The sequence below is a fragment of the Microcebus murinus genome, chromosome 8, assembly GCF_040939455.1.
Source record: "Microcebus murinus isolate Inina chromosome 8, M.murinus_Inina_mat1.0, whole genome shotgun sequence".
Taxonomy (NCBI): Eukaryota; Metazoa; Chordata; class Mammalia; order Primates; family Cheirogaleidae; genus Microcebus; species Microcebus murinus.
The window spans coordinates 54989853-55007482 of NC_134111.1; the positions used below are offsets into that span (position 1 = coordinate 54989853).

Here is a 17630-nt window from a genome sequence, read left to right on the forward strand (position 1 = left end):
AGGAGGATTGCTTGAGCCTGGGAGTTGGAGACCAGCCTGGGTAATATGATGAGACCCCATTTCTACAAAAATAAGAAAAATTAGGCAGGCATGGTGGCACACACCTGTAGTCCTAGCACTTGGGAAGCTGAGATGGAAGGATCCTTTGAGCCCAAGAGTTCAAGGCTGTAGTGAGTTGTATTATGCTACTGCATCCCAGCCTGGGCAACAGAGTGAGACTCTGTCTCTAAAAAAAGCAAAAAAAAAAGAAACAAAACCTACTTTCCCTATCTAGCTAAGTTCCATGTGTCACTAACCACATTAAGTTTAAATGTGTTTTGTTCGTTGTCATGAATTTTTCATAAAAACTTTTTCAACAAGAAGCTTCTTCCCATTTTAGATGTTATAACATCAATATAATGAAAATTTTAGCAAATATTCAAAGCATTTAAAATGTTTTTTATTCTTTTCCTATATTTGGAATTTACTAGTAACTTATAATGATTTGCTCTTTGATTTAAAAAACAAAAGTACATTTTTATTTTTTAACCCATAAACCACCCTGTTTTAGTCTTTGCTCTATAATTAAAGACTTGAAAAGTTCAGTATCAATTCTTTTATAAAGTTTTACCAGTCATCTTTGGGGCAAATAAAAATCATCCTTTGGTAGGTTCCTCAGGAAAGACACATTTGTATATCCTCTTGAGTTTTAGAAGGTTCTAAACTGGTTTTCTCTTTGATACTTGAAGGAAAGCTTGAGTGGATATAGCTTTGGGTCACAATTTTGTTTCCACAAGTTCTTGAAAATGCTGCTCCATTGTTACTTTGGTTTTGTATATTGTTTTAAAGAAATATGATATCAGTCTAATTCTCTTGGATTAGTAGGTGGTTTTCTGGTTTTGCCTAGAGGCCTTGAGGATTTTTATTTTTTTAATCAATAAAGTATAACACTTTTTACAACTTTGAGTTGATTGTCCTGGGTCATTTTGCTCTGGTATTTACCAGACCCTTTCTATTGTAGATTCAGGTCTTCTTTTATTTCTGGAAAGTGTTTTTGGACTGTAGAGTTAAATATTAGGGTTTTTTCCCCATTGTTTTGATTTTTTTTCTTCAGGAATGTTGATTATACATATATTTGACTTTCTTTGCCTGTTTTCCATTTCAGCCACTTTTACTCTTACCCTTTTTCTCTGACTTCTTTATTTCATTTTTATTGTCTTGGTTATTTTCCTGCTTTTTTTCAATGCCCTTTATTAAGTTTTCATCTAAATCTATTTTGTATTCTCCTTTGGGTAGATTATAACTTAGCCTTCATATATACATATATACATATATATATATATACATACACATATATATACACACACATATATATTCTATTTCTTTCTATCTCTTGTTTCATTTCTTTTTTTTTGTTCATTTATGCTTTTGATTTTCATATTTCTGATTCAAGGTATTTTTTTCATATCCCAATTGCTTGATTAATGATATCTAATTCAGATTGAAATGTGTTGCAGTTTTTTAGGATTATGGTTGGTTTGGGAGTAAGGGGAGACTTTTTATTTGCAGAAATACTTTTATTGGCATTTTTTGACATTTTTGCAGGTTTTTTTAAATGAACTTGGTCTGTCTTTTTCTAGTCCTATTTATTGGAAAGAACTCCTAATTTGAGTGTTCTTTTCTGACACTTCTACCCTCTTTCTGTGCTATTTGTTTTGTAAATGGTGGTGTTTTTGGTGGAGGAAGGGATGGCATGTCTTGTTTTTCTTTCATATCTATAGGATCTTTAATTTCCAACTCTTATTTTATTCTTTATCTTTACTTCCTTGTCTCTTAGGTATACCATACATATACATATATGTGTGTGTGTGTGTGTGTGTGTGTGTGTGTGTGTGTGTGTATGTCCCCAAGGCTGCCATTTCTCATTCCTCCCATTTTCAAACTCCTTCCCATAGTCAGGACTATGGACCACCAAGTTCTTTATGGTATTTTGGCATTATTGTTGCACCTTTGTTTTCTGGGAGTAATTATGGCTGTGCTTCCTCCTAGTCCTCTATTACTTCTGCTCTTACTGTGTAGTCTTTTAAGCCTCCTCTTACTCATTTTCTACCCTTACAAGCTTGTGGCAGCTGGAATGCTGTAGGAAATCTGATGGAATTTTTTTTTTATATCTACTTAGACAGAATTTGAAGGTTGCAGTATTTTTTGTTTCCTAGTAATACGGAAGATGTAGGTTTTGTGTGGCTTTGTTTTTCTTGTTGATTTTTATATTTTGGGGGGATGGTAGAGAATGTAGAGAAAAAGAGAAGATTCAAAATGAAATGCCTATCATTCTTCTTAATTCTGAAGTCACCTGAGAGTGAGTTTTCAAATTGTGAAAGATTTTATTTGCTTCAAGCAAATATTTGCATTTTATATCAAATAGCATTTGAAGCCTTCAAATTTCCTTGAGAACAAACATTATATTTGAAAATTGCACGATTTATTACAACTCATTTTTAAAAATTTATTTATTTTTATTTTACCATATTATGGGGGTACAAGTGTTAAGGTTACATATATTGCCCATGTCCCTCTCTTCCCTCAAGTAAGAGCTTCAAGTGTGTCCAACCCCAAACGTTGCGCATCTTACTCGTTTGGTTGTATATACCCATCCCCTCCTCCCCCCTCCCACCCTCCTGCACCTGATAAATGTTACTCCTATATGTCCACTTGGGTGTTGATCCGTTAATACCAATTTGCTGGTGAGTACATGTGGTGCTTGTTTTTCCTTTCTTGAGATACTTCACTTAGTAGAATGGGTTCCAGCTGTATCTAGAAATATACAAGAGGTGCTATATCACCATTGTTTCTTAAAGCTGAGTAGTACTCCATGGTATACATATACCACATTTTATTAATCCACTCATGAATTGATGGGCACTTGGGCTGTTTCCACAGCTTTGCAATTGTGAATTGTGCTGCTATAGACATTCGAGTGCAGGTGTCTTTTTCATAAAGTGACTTTTGATCTTTTGGGTAGATGCCCAGTAGTGGAATTGTTGGATCAAATGGTAGATCTACTTGTATCACTTTGAGGTATCTCCATATTGCTTTCCACAGAGGTTGAACTAGTTTGCAGTCCCACCAGCAGTGTAGGAGTATTCCTCCCTCTGCGCATCCACGCCAGCATTTGTTGTTTGGGGACTTTTTGATAAAGGCCATTCTCACTGGAGTTAAGTGATATCTCATTGTGGTTTTGATTTGCATTTCCCTGATGATTAGAGATGTTGAGCATTTTTTCATATGTTTGTTGGCCATTATTCTGTCTTCTTTTGAGAAGTTTCTGTTCATGTCCTTTGCCCATTTTTTGATAGGGTTGTTTGATTTTTTCTTGCTGATTTTCCTGAGTTCTAAATAGATTCTAGTTATCAGGCCTTTATCAGATGTGTAGCTTGCAAAAATTTTCTCCCATTATGTGGGTTGTCTGTTTGCTCTCTTGAGAGTTTCTTTGGCTGTGCAGAAACTTTTTAATTTGATCAGGTCCCATTTGTTTATTTTTGTTGCTGTTGTGATTGCCTTTGGGGTCTTCTTCATAAATTCTTTGCCTAGGCCAATGTCTAGAAGAGTATTTCCAACATTTTCCACTAGAATTCTAATAGTTTCACACCTAAGGTTCATACAACTCATTTTTTTAAAATAGAAAATAAATAACATATACGCCTCTCTGATATCACATTGCCGTGGAGTTATTTGTAAATAGTTATATAAAGTGGAAATACAATATTGGCATTATACATATAATCAAGTGATAAATAAAATCAAATGATAAATAATCTAAGTAGTTTTATATCATTCTATTGACATAATATTCCCAGAACAAAAGAATCAATAAATACATTAAACTTCCACAGAAATGGGCCATTTGATAAAGTGAATTTGGAATATGTTTGTGATTGACTTAATTTAAACATAAGTCAGAATGGAAGCTGTCCCTGTCATATTACGCTGGGGACCTCCATGGATTTTGATCTCACCTTGGGGCCATGCAGAATCCCTAGCTGGCTAGTTGCACAGACTCACCTTGTTCATTTCATTAACCTTATGATAATGCAGTGTCTCGTTTTATACTACTAATTTTTAAAAATCTCATTTATAGTGTTATGGTGGGTTTTGTTCCTTTAGAGTGACTACACTATTTATATGAGGCAATATGTGTATATAGAAATTTAAGACATGATCCCTTCTTACTCCTGTACCTTTGAATTTTGGTATAGAATGAGAATTTTAAAGAAAGTTTGCTAATGTAAGGATATATACATTTTAAAATAAACTTTTCGGATAAATAATAATATGTGCATTATAAAATTCAGATATGTAGAAACATGTACAAAATTCAAAAGTTACTCAGCAATGTATAGGAAAAATCTTCCTTCTTCCCTGTCTTACAGGCATCCTCTCTGGCCAGAGTCAACATTTTTGCTCTGTATAACTATATATATTTTTAAAAACACAAATGGTAGTTTATTACTCTTTGCTTACCACATTTAGAGCTTGTCTATTCTTTTTCACAGCTACATGATAACCCATTCATTGAATATATCTTGATGTATTTAAGAAGATCACTATTGGTTGGCATTTAAGTGGTTTTCAATTTTTTATTTGGATTATATTTAGATTATAATGCTGTGAGTCAAATATTTTCAGACAATTTAGAAGTTAGGAAGTATTTCACAAAAAGATTGGGACTTAGAGTTTTTGGGTTTTTTTGATGTGTTGTTCTACAATAAGGTGTTTTGTTTTAAATAGAAAAGTTTTCCTCTTTGAAGTCAGGGTTTTTACTGACCTTTTTAATTGAGTTTCATTCTGGTGACTTTTGAGTTTGAGCAAGTATTTATTAAGTATTCTGTAGTCTGTGGACAGATCAGAGTAAATAGAGGTGATTCATGCCTTTAGGAGCTTATACCTGACAAATTTCAAACTTGTTTGTAGAACCAACCTTGAATATGAGATGTTAATTCCAGACTGTGAGGAACTTCTAAAAATGTTGAAAAGAGCAGAGAGAATTACAAATAATCTTAGTAATGATGTCAGTATAGTGGAAGGAAATTAGCAACTTTAAAAACTAAAGTGATATTACTTGTCTTGCTAAGAAAGAATAATGTGATAGATAATTCTGATAGTGGATGAGAAAACAGCATAATCCTAATAATTCAGGCGTCATGCTTTTGCCACTTCTCTGACAGATGTTTAGAAGTTCACCTCAAGAAAACCCTATACCTTTTAGCTATCACCAGCCTGTCCACACCCTTCCAGCCCACCAAGCCCTAAGCAACCACTGATCTCCTGTCTGGCTCTGTATATTTTCCTATTCTGGAAATTAACAGAAATGGAATGATATACCATGTAGTCTTTTGTGACTGGCTTCTTTCACTTTACTGTGTTTTGAAGATTCAACTGTTGTAGCATTTAGCCCTTTTTATGACTGAATAATCTTCTACTGCAAAGATATACTACATTTTGTGTTTCTATTCATCAGTTAATAGACATTTGGGTTGTTTCCACCTTTGGCTATTATGAATTATGCTGCAGTAAACATTCCTATACAACTTTTTGTGTGGACATATGTTCTCATTTTTGGGAGGCTTATACTTAGGTAGAATTGCTGGTCGCACAGGGAATAACCTTATTTTTCATTGTTTGAGGAACAGCCAGACTTTTCCAGCATGGCTGTACCACCTTACATTCACACAAGCAGTGTAAGAGGAGTCCAGTGTCTCCACATCCTTGTCAATACTTACTTTCTGGTTTTTGGGTTTTTTGTTTATTTATTTGTTTGTTTTTAAATAATAGCCATCATTAGGCCGGGCGTGGTGGTTCACGCCTGTTATCCTAGCTCTCTGGGAGGCCGAGGCGGGCGGATCGTTTGAGCTCAGGAGTTCGAAACCAACCTGAGCAAGAGCGAGACCCCGTGTCTTCTATAAATAGAAAGAAATTAATTGGCCAACTAATATATATAGAAAAAATCAGCTGGGCATAGTGGCGCATGCCTGTAGTCCCAGCTACTTGGGAGGCTGAGGCAGGAGGATCGCTTGAGCCCAGGAGTTTGAGGTTGCTGTGAGCTAGGCTGACGCCATGGCACTCACTGTAGCCTGGCCAACAAAGTCAGACTCTGTCTCAAAAAAAAAAAAAAAGCCATCATTAATAGGGATGAAATGGGATCTCATTGTGATTTTGTTTTGCTTTTTCTTAATGACTAATCAAGGTGATAAGAAATGACTAATCTTTTCATGTGTTTATTGGCCATTTGTATATTTCCTTGGAGGAATGCCTACTCAGATTCTTTACCCATTTTAAAAATTAGGTTATTTGTTTGTTATAAGAGTGAATTATAAGAGTACTTTATTCTAGATACAAGATTGAGATAAATGATTTGCAAATATTTTCTTCCACTCTGTAGGTTTCTTGCTCATGTCCTTTGAAGCATAAAAGTTTTTAGGTGAAGTCAAATTTATCAATTATTTTCTTTAATTAATCATGCTTTTGTTCTCACATCAAATGCCAGATCCAAGGTCATAAAGATTTACCCCTTTGGCTTCTTCATAGAGTTTTGCATAATGGTTTTAGCTCTTATATTTAGGTCTTTGATCCATTTTTAGTTAATTTTTGTATATGGTGTGAGGTAAGGCCCCAATTCATTCTTTTGTATGTAGATATTCATTTGTCCCAGTACCATTTTTGAAATATTTTTCCCCATTCACTGATCCTGGCACCCTTGTCAAAAGTCAGTGTGGTTTTATTTCCAGATTCTCAATTCTTTTCCATTGTTCTATATGTCTATCCTTATGCCAGTACCATATTGACTTGATTACTGTTGTTTTTTAGCAGGTTTTGAAATAAATCAAAAAGTGCAAGTCCTTCTTTGCTGTTGTTCTTTTAAGAGACTGGGTCTCACTCTGTTGCCCAACCTGAGTGCAATGAGTGGTACAGTCATAGCTTACTATGTCCTCTAACTTCTGGTCACAAGCAGTCCTCCTGTCTTAGCCTCCTGAGTAGCTGGGACTATAGGCACCACCATGCCCAGATAATTTTTTCTATATATTTTTAGTTGGCCAATTAATTTCTTTCTATTTTTAGTAGAGACGGGGTCTCGGGCTTGCTCAGGCTGGTTTCAAACTCCTGACCTTGGCCTCCTGCCTCGGCCTCCCAGAGTGCTAGGATTACAGGTGTGAGCCACTGCGCTCAGCCCCTGTTGTTCTTTTTTGATAATGTTTTTGCAGTTCTTGATTTCATATGAATTATGAAATTAGCTCATCAGTTTCTACAGTGAACCCAGCTTGGATTCTGATAGAGGTTGTGTTGAATCTATAGGTCAATTAGATCAATTTGGTTAACATTGCCATCTTAACAGTGTTAGGTCTTCCAATCCATGAGTATGGGATGTATTTCCAATTATTTAGAGCTTTAATTTTTTTCAACAATGTTTTGTAGTTTTTAGGGTATAAGTTTAGTACTTCTTGGTCAGAGTTATTCCTATTTCATTCTTTTTGATACTATTGTAAATGGAATTGTTTTCTTAATTTTCTTTTTGATTGTTCATTGAAAGTATATACAAATACAATTGATTTTTGTACATGAATCCTGTATTCTGCAACCTTACTACTGTTTAGATTTTACTAGTTTGTTAGTAGATTTATTAGCATTTTCTATATGCAAAATCACATCATCTATAGTTTTACTTCTCTATACTTTCAGTGTAATGTTGAATAGAGTTTCCTCCTCTTCTACTTTTTGAAGAATTGATACTAATTCTTTAAGTGCTTGGTAGGATTCAGCTGTGAAATCATTTGGGCCTGGGCTTTTCTTTGTGAGTAATTTTTAGATTACTAGTTACTAATTTGAATTAGTAATTCAGATTGTCTTTTTAGTCAGTTTCAGTAGTTTGTGTCTTTCTAGGGATTTGTCTTTATTTTATCTAAGTTATGTAACTCATTACTATACATTTATTTATAGTATTCCATCATAATTCTTTTATTTTTGTAAGATCAGTAATAATATTTGCTATTTCATTTCTGATTCTAATAATTTGAGCCTTCTCTCTCCTTTTCTTGGTCACTTTAGCTAAAGGTTTGTTAATTTTCTTGATCTTTTCAGAGAACCACCTTTTGGTTTCATTGGTTTTTCTCTATTTTTCTATCCTGTAGCTCATAAATTTTACCTCTACTCTCTATTAATTCCTTCCTTCTGCCTACTTTAGGTTTAGTTTGCTATTTTTTTCCCAGTAGCTTAAGGTGGAAAGTTAGGTTATTTGAGATATTTACTGTCATAAATTTCCCACTAGACATTGCTTTAGCTGTATCTTACAAGTATAGGTATATTGTGTCCTCCTTTCAATCTTCTCAAACTATTATCTAATTTCCCCATTTATTTCTTCTTTGACCCATTGGTTATTTAGGAGTGTGTTATTTAATTTCCACATATTTATAAGCTTTCCAAATTTCTTTCCTACTGGTTTCTTATTTCATTGATTGGATAACATACTTTGTATTATTTCAGTCTTTTATAATCTGTTCAAGTTCATCTTATGGCCTAGTTAGCATGAAGGCTGTTCTGAAGATTACACTAGAAATATATATTCTGTTGATCAGTGGAGTGTTCTAGTCTTTTATGTCTAATTGGTTTATAGTTTTGTACAAGTCTTCTCTTTCCTTGTCTCACACTTAGTTTTTATGTCTGTGATTAGAAGTGAGGTATTGATTTCTTCAAGTGTTATTGTTGAATTATCTATTTCTCACTTCATTTCTGTCAGTGTTTGCTGCTTACAGTTTTGTGTCCTGTATAGGTGCATATTTGTTTATAATTGTTGTTATGTCTTACTAATGGTTTATCAATTTAAAATGTCCCTCCTTATATCTAGTAACAGTTTTGTTTAAAGTCGGTTTTGTCTGATGTCAGTATATAGTCATTCCAGCTTTATTGTGGTTGCTGTTTGTATGATGTATCCTTTTCTAACTTTCAGTCTAGTCGTATCTCTGAATTTAAAGTATGTCTCCTATAGACAGCACATAGTTGGATCTTTTAAAAAAAATCCAGTCTCACTATCTCTGTTTTTACATTTGGTTGTTTAATCCATTCATATTTACAATTATTATTGCTATGGTTGGATTTATATCTGCCATCTCTCCCCTCTCCATGGGTCTTACTTCTTTTTGTTCCTGTAGTACTCCATTACTGCATTCTTTTGTATTACGTGAACATTTTCTAATGTAGCATTTTAATTTCCTTAATGATCTTTACAGTATATGTTTTTGAGGGTCTTTTTAGTGGTTGCTCTAGGGCTTAACATGCACAGCTTACCTAAGTAGAATCAGCTTTAGATTTATACTGATTTAATTCCTGTTAGAATGTAGAAATGTTACTCCTATATAGTTCTGTTCCTTTTCCCCCTTTTAATGTGGCATTGTTATACATATTACCTCTATGTATAATACAAACACAATAATACATTACTACAATTAATACTTTATATAATTGTATGACTTTTAAAGAAGCTAAAAGAAGAAAAGAGAGCAAGTACAGGTTCGGCATCCCAAATTTGAAAATCCAGAATACTCCAAAATTCAAACCTTTTTGAGCACTGACAAGATGCTAAAAGGAAATGCTCATTGGAGCATTTCATATTTTCGATTTTTTGATTTGGGATGCTCAATCAGTAAGTATAATGCAAATGTGCCAAAATTTGAAAAAATCTGAAATGTGAAACACTTCTGGTTCCTAGCATTTCAGATAAGGGTTACTCAACCTATCTAGACTTAGAGCTTTTGTTATATTAACCATCTTATTTATCCCTTCTAGTTCTCTCATCCAAGTACTAACCAGGCCCCTTCTGGTTCTCTTCATTTGTTCCTGTGGGTTCAAATTACCATCTGGAATCATATCATTAGCCAAATAGAGTTTTGCTTCTATTCACCTCCTTTGTGTTAGTGGTGAATATATCACATTTGTATATGTTATTGGTCCAAAAATACGTTATATACTTATTGTTTTATGCCATTGTTTTTTAAATCAGGTATGAGAAAAAAGAGGAAATAAACGTTTATACTATCTTTTGTAATTACATAAAAGAAGATGCAAAAGTGCTCTTTATTTGTGTGTCTTGATTTGAATTTCTGTCTAGGGTCACCTGCTTTTGGAATGAAGAACTTCCTTTAGCATTGTAAACCTGGTCTTCCAGCCACAAAGTCCTCCTAGCTTTTGTTTATCTGAGAATATCTTTATTTTTGTCTTCATGTTTGAAAGATAGCTTTGTTGGGTGTAAGATTCTTGGTTGACAGTTTTTTTTTTCTGGAGCACTTTAAATATTAATATATTATTTCACCACTTTCTGGCTTCCATTGTTTTTGCTGATAAGACAGCTGTTAACTTTATAATATAGTTTTCCCTTGTAATTGACAAGTCAGTTTTCTCTTGCTTGACTTTTAGCATTTTTACTATGATGTGCCTATTTATGGATATCTTTGTGTTGATACTACTTGGAATTTGTTGAGCTTCATGATGTAGAGGTTAGTGTTTTTTAATATATTTAGAAAGTCTTCAGTCTTTCTTTGAAAAATATTTTCTGCTTCATTCTCTCTCTCCTTTCCTTTTGGCACTCTTGTTAAACATAAATTGGTGTGCTTAATGGTTTCCTACATTTCTATGAGGCACCATTCATTTTTCTTCATTCATTTTTCTCTTTGTTCTTCATATTGCATAATTTTTATCTATCTTCAAGTTTGCTTCAAGTTTGCTATTTTTTTCTTCTGCCAGATCACATCTGTTGTTGAGCCTCTCTAGTGAATTTTTCATTTCAGTTATTATACTTTTCCAGTTATTATACTTTTCCTGAATTTCCATTTGGTTCTTTTTAATAATTTCTCTCTATTTTTTTGATAATATTTAATGACATGCATTTGTCCCACCATTTGAGGCTGGGAGCAAGAAGTGAGCCCTACCTGTCAGCTGCACTTGCCAGAAATTTAACCTTGTGAAGAGGTGGCTGGAGACTGTTACATAGAATGGGATTCAACATTTTTCTGGAACTAATAAAGTCTTTAGGTATTTATCCAAAAGAAAGGAAAACATGTCCACATAAAAACTGGCTCGTGTATATTCATAGCAGCAGCATTCGTAGTAGCCAAAAAGTAGAATGCCAGATGTCCATCAGCTGAAGAACTGATAAACAAAATGAGTTATACTTTACAATGGAATATTTATCAGTTAAAGAAGAATGAAATATTAATACATGCTACAACATGGATGAACCTTGGAAACATTATAGTAAATGAAAGAACCCAGTCACAGGCTACATATTGTGAGATTCATTTTATGCTAAATGTCCAGCATAGGCAAATCTGTATAGACAGAATATAGGTTTGTGGTTCTCTAAGGCTAGGATGTGGGGTTGGAAATGGAGAATAACTTTTATGATTATGGGTTTCTTTTTGGGTGTGATAAAAATGTTCTAAACTTAGATTGTAATGATGGTTGCACATATCTGTAAACAACACTAAAAACCATTGTATTTTGTACTTTAAATGGGTGAATTTTATTATGTGTAAATATAGCTCAGTAAAATGCTAAAAGAGAAAGTTTAGTCACTTTTGTCATTTTTAAATTTTATAAAACTACCTATTTTTATATTAAAATATTTGTTAGGCCAAAGTTGCAGAGCTTTTGTGATCGTACAGGTCATAAGAGGGTCATATTTTGTAGTCTCAGTAGGAAATCATATGTATATATATTGAATATGTTTTGATCTAATGTAATATAACTTACTTTTCATGGACTCATAGAAGGTTTTAATCCCATATCATATATTGCCAAGTTAGTTATAAACTTATTGGAAGCTTTACATTTTGTGATACCTTTTATTTCTTGTGTTGTAATTAAGTTCTTCAATTTCAAAGATTTCTCCCTTTATTTTTTAATGATTTCAGAAAATTTACTAATAGCCTTATTAATTTCTACCATTTGTACATCAGAAACCACTGATTTGAAAAGTTTGACTTTGTGAATATAATCGTTTTTAATCATGTCCCTTCAGATATTTTAGCATAAATATTTAGGCCATGTGGTTATCCTTAACTTATCTTTTTCCTCCTTGATTAGTCTCCTACTTCCCGTTATAATAAAGAAAAAAAATGTTTGTTTTATTCGTCATCTTGTGCTAGATATTTATGATAACCATTTTATCTCTATTTGTTTATTTCTTATAAGGGCATCTCAGTAATGCCTTTGTCTTTTCTTTTATTAATTGTTAGGGAAAAAGGCAAATTTCTTAAGTCATCTTAAGTTCTCATTAAGGTTAGGTTCTTTTTGCCCAATAAATTGTTTTGAAAGTAAAAGTAGGCACAAATATCAAAATAAGCTTCTGTCTGAACATAGATAAGATATAAAAACCTGTTGTTTTTCAAATTCTTTTTCTTTTAATAAGTTGCAATACTTTAAAAATCATTTAAAAGTAACATTCTTGGAGAAAAGTTACTTAAAAATATTTTAAAATATTTATACATAACTAAGAAAAGTAGATTCCAAAAACTTTTCTTTGGCAATTATAAAATTTGCTTAATCATTTTCCTAAAAAGACTTGAGTAGCCATTATTTCTCAGATAGAATAGATTAAATAAATTTAAATATGAATAGTAGAATGAATTAATAGAATAAATAGATTTAAATATGATTTAGAAAATTGTCATGTGATATATTGGATTATTCCCCCTTCTCTTTCAGGAACTCTTGGTGTAATAACAGAAGCTACAATAAAAATCAGACCAGTCCCTGAATACCAAAAGTATGGCTCGGTAGCTTTCCCTAATTTTGAACAAGGAGTAGCCTGTTTAAGAGAAATTGCAAAACAGGTAAAAAATAAATAAATAAAGATAAAAAGAAGATATATATTTTTATATTTTTAAAATTCTGCATAATTGATTGTGATATGTTACAAATATCTTCATATTTAGTTGTGCTACATTTGTGGTTTTTACCCAGTTCTATATGAGAAAATAGTATTGTAAAGTCATCCCTTTAAGTGCAGTTGCTATTTCTTTTACTAATTATATTGCTGTGACACCTATTTCTTGGTCTAAAGAGGGCTGTATGATTTTAAGCCAAGGTAAGAGACGTTCTTCAGTTGATGGCTTCAAATGACTCTGCCTTTTATTGAATGTTCTGTTTCTTACGTTATTTTGGGGTAAGATATTTTATGATTAATTAAAGTGATTTATAATCTATCTTAAATTAAGGCATTTATTGAAATTAAAAGTAATGACTGAATATCAGTTACAATCTTGATTGTCTGTCTACTCCTGAGTAGGGAGAGAATTTAAAAAGAAATATGGTCCTGGAATGAACATTCTTGGACTTGTGACAAGTTACTTTGGTAGTGTTAAAGCAGAAATGAATATTAGCAGTTGAAGTCCTCACATAAGAGCTCCTAATTCACTAGAACTCTAGGAATATTATATTATGGTTAGAGAGCTAGAGTATACAGTATTATGCTATGTTTGCTAAAATGATGAGGCAATAATATCTAAAGCAGGAGGATTGGAGATAAGTTTTTGGAGTAAATAGTATTTGTTATACTAAAATAATGTCTGAACACTGAGCAGTAAAGTTCAAGTATATTCTGATACTTGTTTCTAAAACCTTTTACCACTCAAAGACAGAAGAAAGTAGCTTCAAATTAAGATAACCCAGGCATTAAGAAGTAATAGAGTTATTTGCAGAGCCTATGGTTTTGCATGTGAGTTAATACCTAGAAGAATGGGAAGTGAGGCTTTTTTTAAAGAAAATAACCAAAAGGTGACCAATTTAAAAATAAAATGAAAACAAATGTTTTCATAAATAGTTTTTCTTGTTAATTTCAGATCTTTCTTAATTATTGAGGTTTTTTTAATTCAAGTGTTTTCACTTGAATTGTAATTTATCCTTTGTGTTAAATACTTTTATTTTTCCTCTGTCCTTGTCAAGCTTAACTATCCCTCAAGAAAACTTTATTAAAGATATATAGTTCATATCATCTCTCGTTAGTTTTGAACGACATATTTCTAATTAACCATTTCTTGCCTCCAATTTTATGACAAAATAAACGTGAATACCAAATTAGATTTTTAGAAAAATCATGGAATTTATAAAAGTAATTTTGATCTATTTTTTTCAACAAAAGATCTTAATGAGGTCATCATATTCAGTCTATGTTGCCCAACTCTATCTCTTCATAATATCTCTTCTCTGTAGAACACAGATTTAGTAGACTCATTAAGAAGTATTGTTTTATTATCTTTGGAGTAGAGGTGTATGTAGTTTATGTTTTCCTGAGTGTTCCATTTACTTTTCCACATCTCAAATACTTGCATGTAAATCTATCTTAGGTTTCATTAATGAGAGGTAATATACAACTATATCAAAATCCTCATTTTATAATTTCATTAGAATGTAAATGTTGGATTTAAACATAAATAGTTGGTATAATCTGACACAGTTTTTGTTACAATTTGGTATGCCCCTGAGGGGAAGTGACAGAGAAAAGCTACCTGTGCTATTGAAAATCAGGCAATGGAATTTACCTTCATCCTTGTGTAAATCAGTAAAATTGCTCTTGTAGTTATTTTTAAAATTTCTAAGAATGTTTACTCAATGACCATAATCTAAATTCACTCTACAGAACTCTATTGGATATATACCTTGGAGTAAATAAAGATAATGTTTGATAGAAAGTGCCACTGTGTGGTTAAAAAGGAGGTCAAAAAGAAAGCTCCTTTCTAGTCTATAGTTAGGACAATTTGGTTCTGTGTACTTAGTAAGGGACAGTTTTTAGAGACATAAATACTGTGGACCAGAAAGCTTGCCTGACTCAAAACTAATTAAAAAGTCCAGTTAGATAATATGTTATTCTCAAGTATTGCTCTTATAAATGAAACAATTGCTAAGAATAGTTACTGGGATTTAGAGATATTACATTGTTTTGGGAACCTTCATATTTTACTTCTATGATAATGTACATGTAGAGGGACATTAATGTTTACCCTACCTGGAAATGTATAAAAGGATTTATAATGGTTTAGGATCATTTACATATTAGTTTACAGAATGTACAAATCTCATATGTCAAGAGTGGTAAAGTATTTGCTCCCCTCCTTTGTAACAGTATTGCTCAGGCAAAAAGAAAAATGGAAAAAGTTATCTGGTTTTGGCACTAGTCATTGTTCAATTTGGGATTTGGAATTCAGCTGATAGCAAGAGAATTAAGATCCATTAAAATAGATGGTACGTGGTTTATGATTGTGCCAAATTCTTGATTGAATAATTAGTTGGCTGCTTATAATTCTTCATTGTCATTTCATAGCACTTCCTTTTTTTTTTTTTTTTTGGTAATATTTTCAGACTTAAGTTGATTTTGAAATGAGAAACAGTATTTTGGATGAGTATCTTTTGGAAAGGAGCATACTTGACTGTTCACAAATAGCAAAGTGGGCTCTGTGTCTACTTTCATTGCTATTCTTACTGAAGGAAATAAATTAAGCAAACTTATACTGAAAGTAGAAGGATTCTACTAGGGTCTTTCATCTGATCTTTGCTCATGTGAGGAATTGTCCCCTATCAATACTTCATTGCCTGTGAGGAGCTAGAAAGGAAGATTTAGTGGAAGATTTATGTGATTCTTTCTCATAAGTGGCAGTCCAGAGTAATCTCCAACTTTACTCAGTAGATGGGTAAGTGATTTTAAGACTCTCTCAGAAAATAAATTTCCTACTGGTAGCCTCTCAAGAGGAGGAGAAATAATATTTTTAAATCAGAATATCAGTGTCAAACATAACATTCTCTTTTATTTGTTTGGAAATTTGTGTGTTTTTACAAGGTTTAAAAGGAAAACTTAGTGTTGAAACAAGCTCAAAAGCAATTTACAAAGTTTGGACTTCTTTTTGTTTTCAATAAAAACTTAGGAGTTTTCCTTTGTAATATCGTTAGAGGAGCATTTATTACAATAGGAGGAAAAATTGACTATGTTTGGGATGGATTATACTCATTTCTCTGAAAACTGTCTTCTCAGTAAGTAAAACCTAGCTTCTCAAAACTAGGTTTTTAGAATTACAGATTAAAAGGCAGCCTTTTCTCTCACTACCTTTTGACAAAGAATGGCCTTTTCTACCTTCCCTTGCTTTTATTTTAAACAATTTTAAGTTGATAAGGGGTGTGGGTGTGTGTGTGAGATCATAATTTGGGAAGAATTGTTCAGGAATTGTTCTGTTTTAAACTTAATTTATTCTGGAGGGGTTCAAATAAATTTAAAGGAGTTAGGCTTAACACTTACCTTACTTAAAAGCTTCTTTATATTCAAGAGTAATTCTTGAGAATATTTGTCACATGTAGAAAATGGAATTGTCTTTTTAAATCGCTTTTTTTGGTCTCATAATTTCCTTTCTCTGAAGCAAAGAGAATAACCCTAGTCAAATGTTTGGTTAATTGTGATCCAGAAAAATGAGGACAGTTAAGATGTGCTTTATACTAGAAGCTACTCCTACCAAGTTATTTTACCTTTACTAAACTGAAAAAAATGTAAAATTAGGAGATTGTATGTATAAACTTTTGGCCTTACCCTTAATATAAATGGAGGGAAATATTCACTCTGTAATATGTACTATTTTATTCTTTAAAACCAAGCAATACTTATCTTGTTAAAATAAATAAGTTATTGTTATTTACCGTATAAACTCCTAGCTGTAAGCCAGTATTTTATTGTGTGCCTTTTATGTGAGGAAATGTACACTTAATTTTATAGCTAAAATGATGCAATGGATAGTATGCAAGTTAGATGTGGTTCCTAACTTCTGACTTCTAGTAATTACTAAGGATATTGCATATTATGATATATTCTCTGTGCTTAAATTTTTGTATTGCTTCTGATACAATGAGAAGGTTAGTAGACTATCTTCAGTATAGTTTCTAAGGCTTAGGAATTTGGGCTGTTCTAGAGTCTGTGCAGAAAGTTTGATTTACCCCTTGAAGAAACAACTCTTTTCAATTCAAAGATGATTTATTCCTTAGCAATGTTACCTGATATACAGGACTACTATTTAGTGCTTACACTTTTATAGTTTATCCTTAAGAAGTTAGACAGTAGAAATCCTGCAAGCATTTGAAATATATGTTAATTTGAATTTCTTTTGCTAGTAACTAGTCAGTTAAAAGATACCTCAAATAGTGTCTCATCTGAAGTATAATTTCTGATTTTCTCTGTGACAATGACTTAGTTCTAAAAAACCAATTTTGTAGAAATCTTTTAATGTGTTTCTTATTGGGGCTATTTCTGTGTGTGTGTGTGTGTGTGTAAAATAGTTTGATGGACAAATCTCTTTTTAAGTTAGTCCAGAGACTACTAAGTAAATAAGACTAATGAGAGTGGTTAGTTTTTACTTTTCAGGTTATATAGTTATGTAAATTCCTGATTATAACAGCCCTAAAGGGAAGAAATTGCCAGCAATTTGACTTAGTCCATCTTATACCCATGTTGTGAGGTTCTTTTGGTTATTTATTTCTTCATTGTTCAAATAAAAAAAAGGTATTGATATTTCTTTATAAGTTTCTCATAACTTTTCATACTGTTAAGTATAAAATATATTTAGGTACAAGTC

The 17630-nt window shown here is 32.3% G+C and overlaps 1 protein-coding gene across 2 annotated transcripts in view; it reads left to right on the forward strand.

The window, feature by feature from the left end:
• The window catches only part of AGPS (alkylglycerone phosphate synthase), a 116605-nt gene that overhangs the window by 47879 nt on the left and 51096 nt on the right, over positions 1 to 17630 (forward strand). For both annotated transcript variants that reach the window (XM_012785878.2, XM_012785882.2), the window contains exon 11: positions 12730 to 12857. In XM_012785878.2, coding sequence (XP_012641332.1) covers positions 12730 to 12857 — 128 coding nt within the window. The remainder of the gene's footprint in view (positions 1 to 12729; positions 12858 to 17630) is intronic.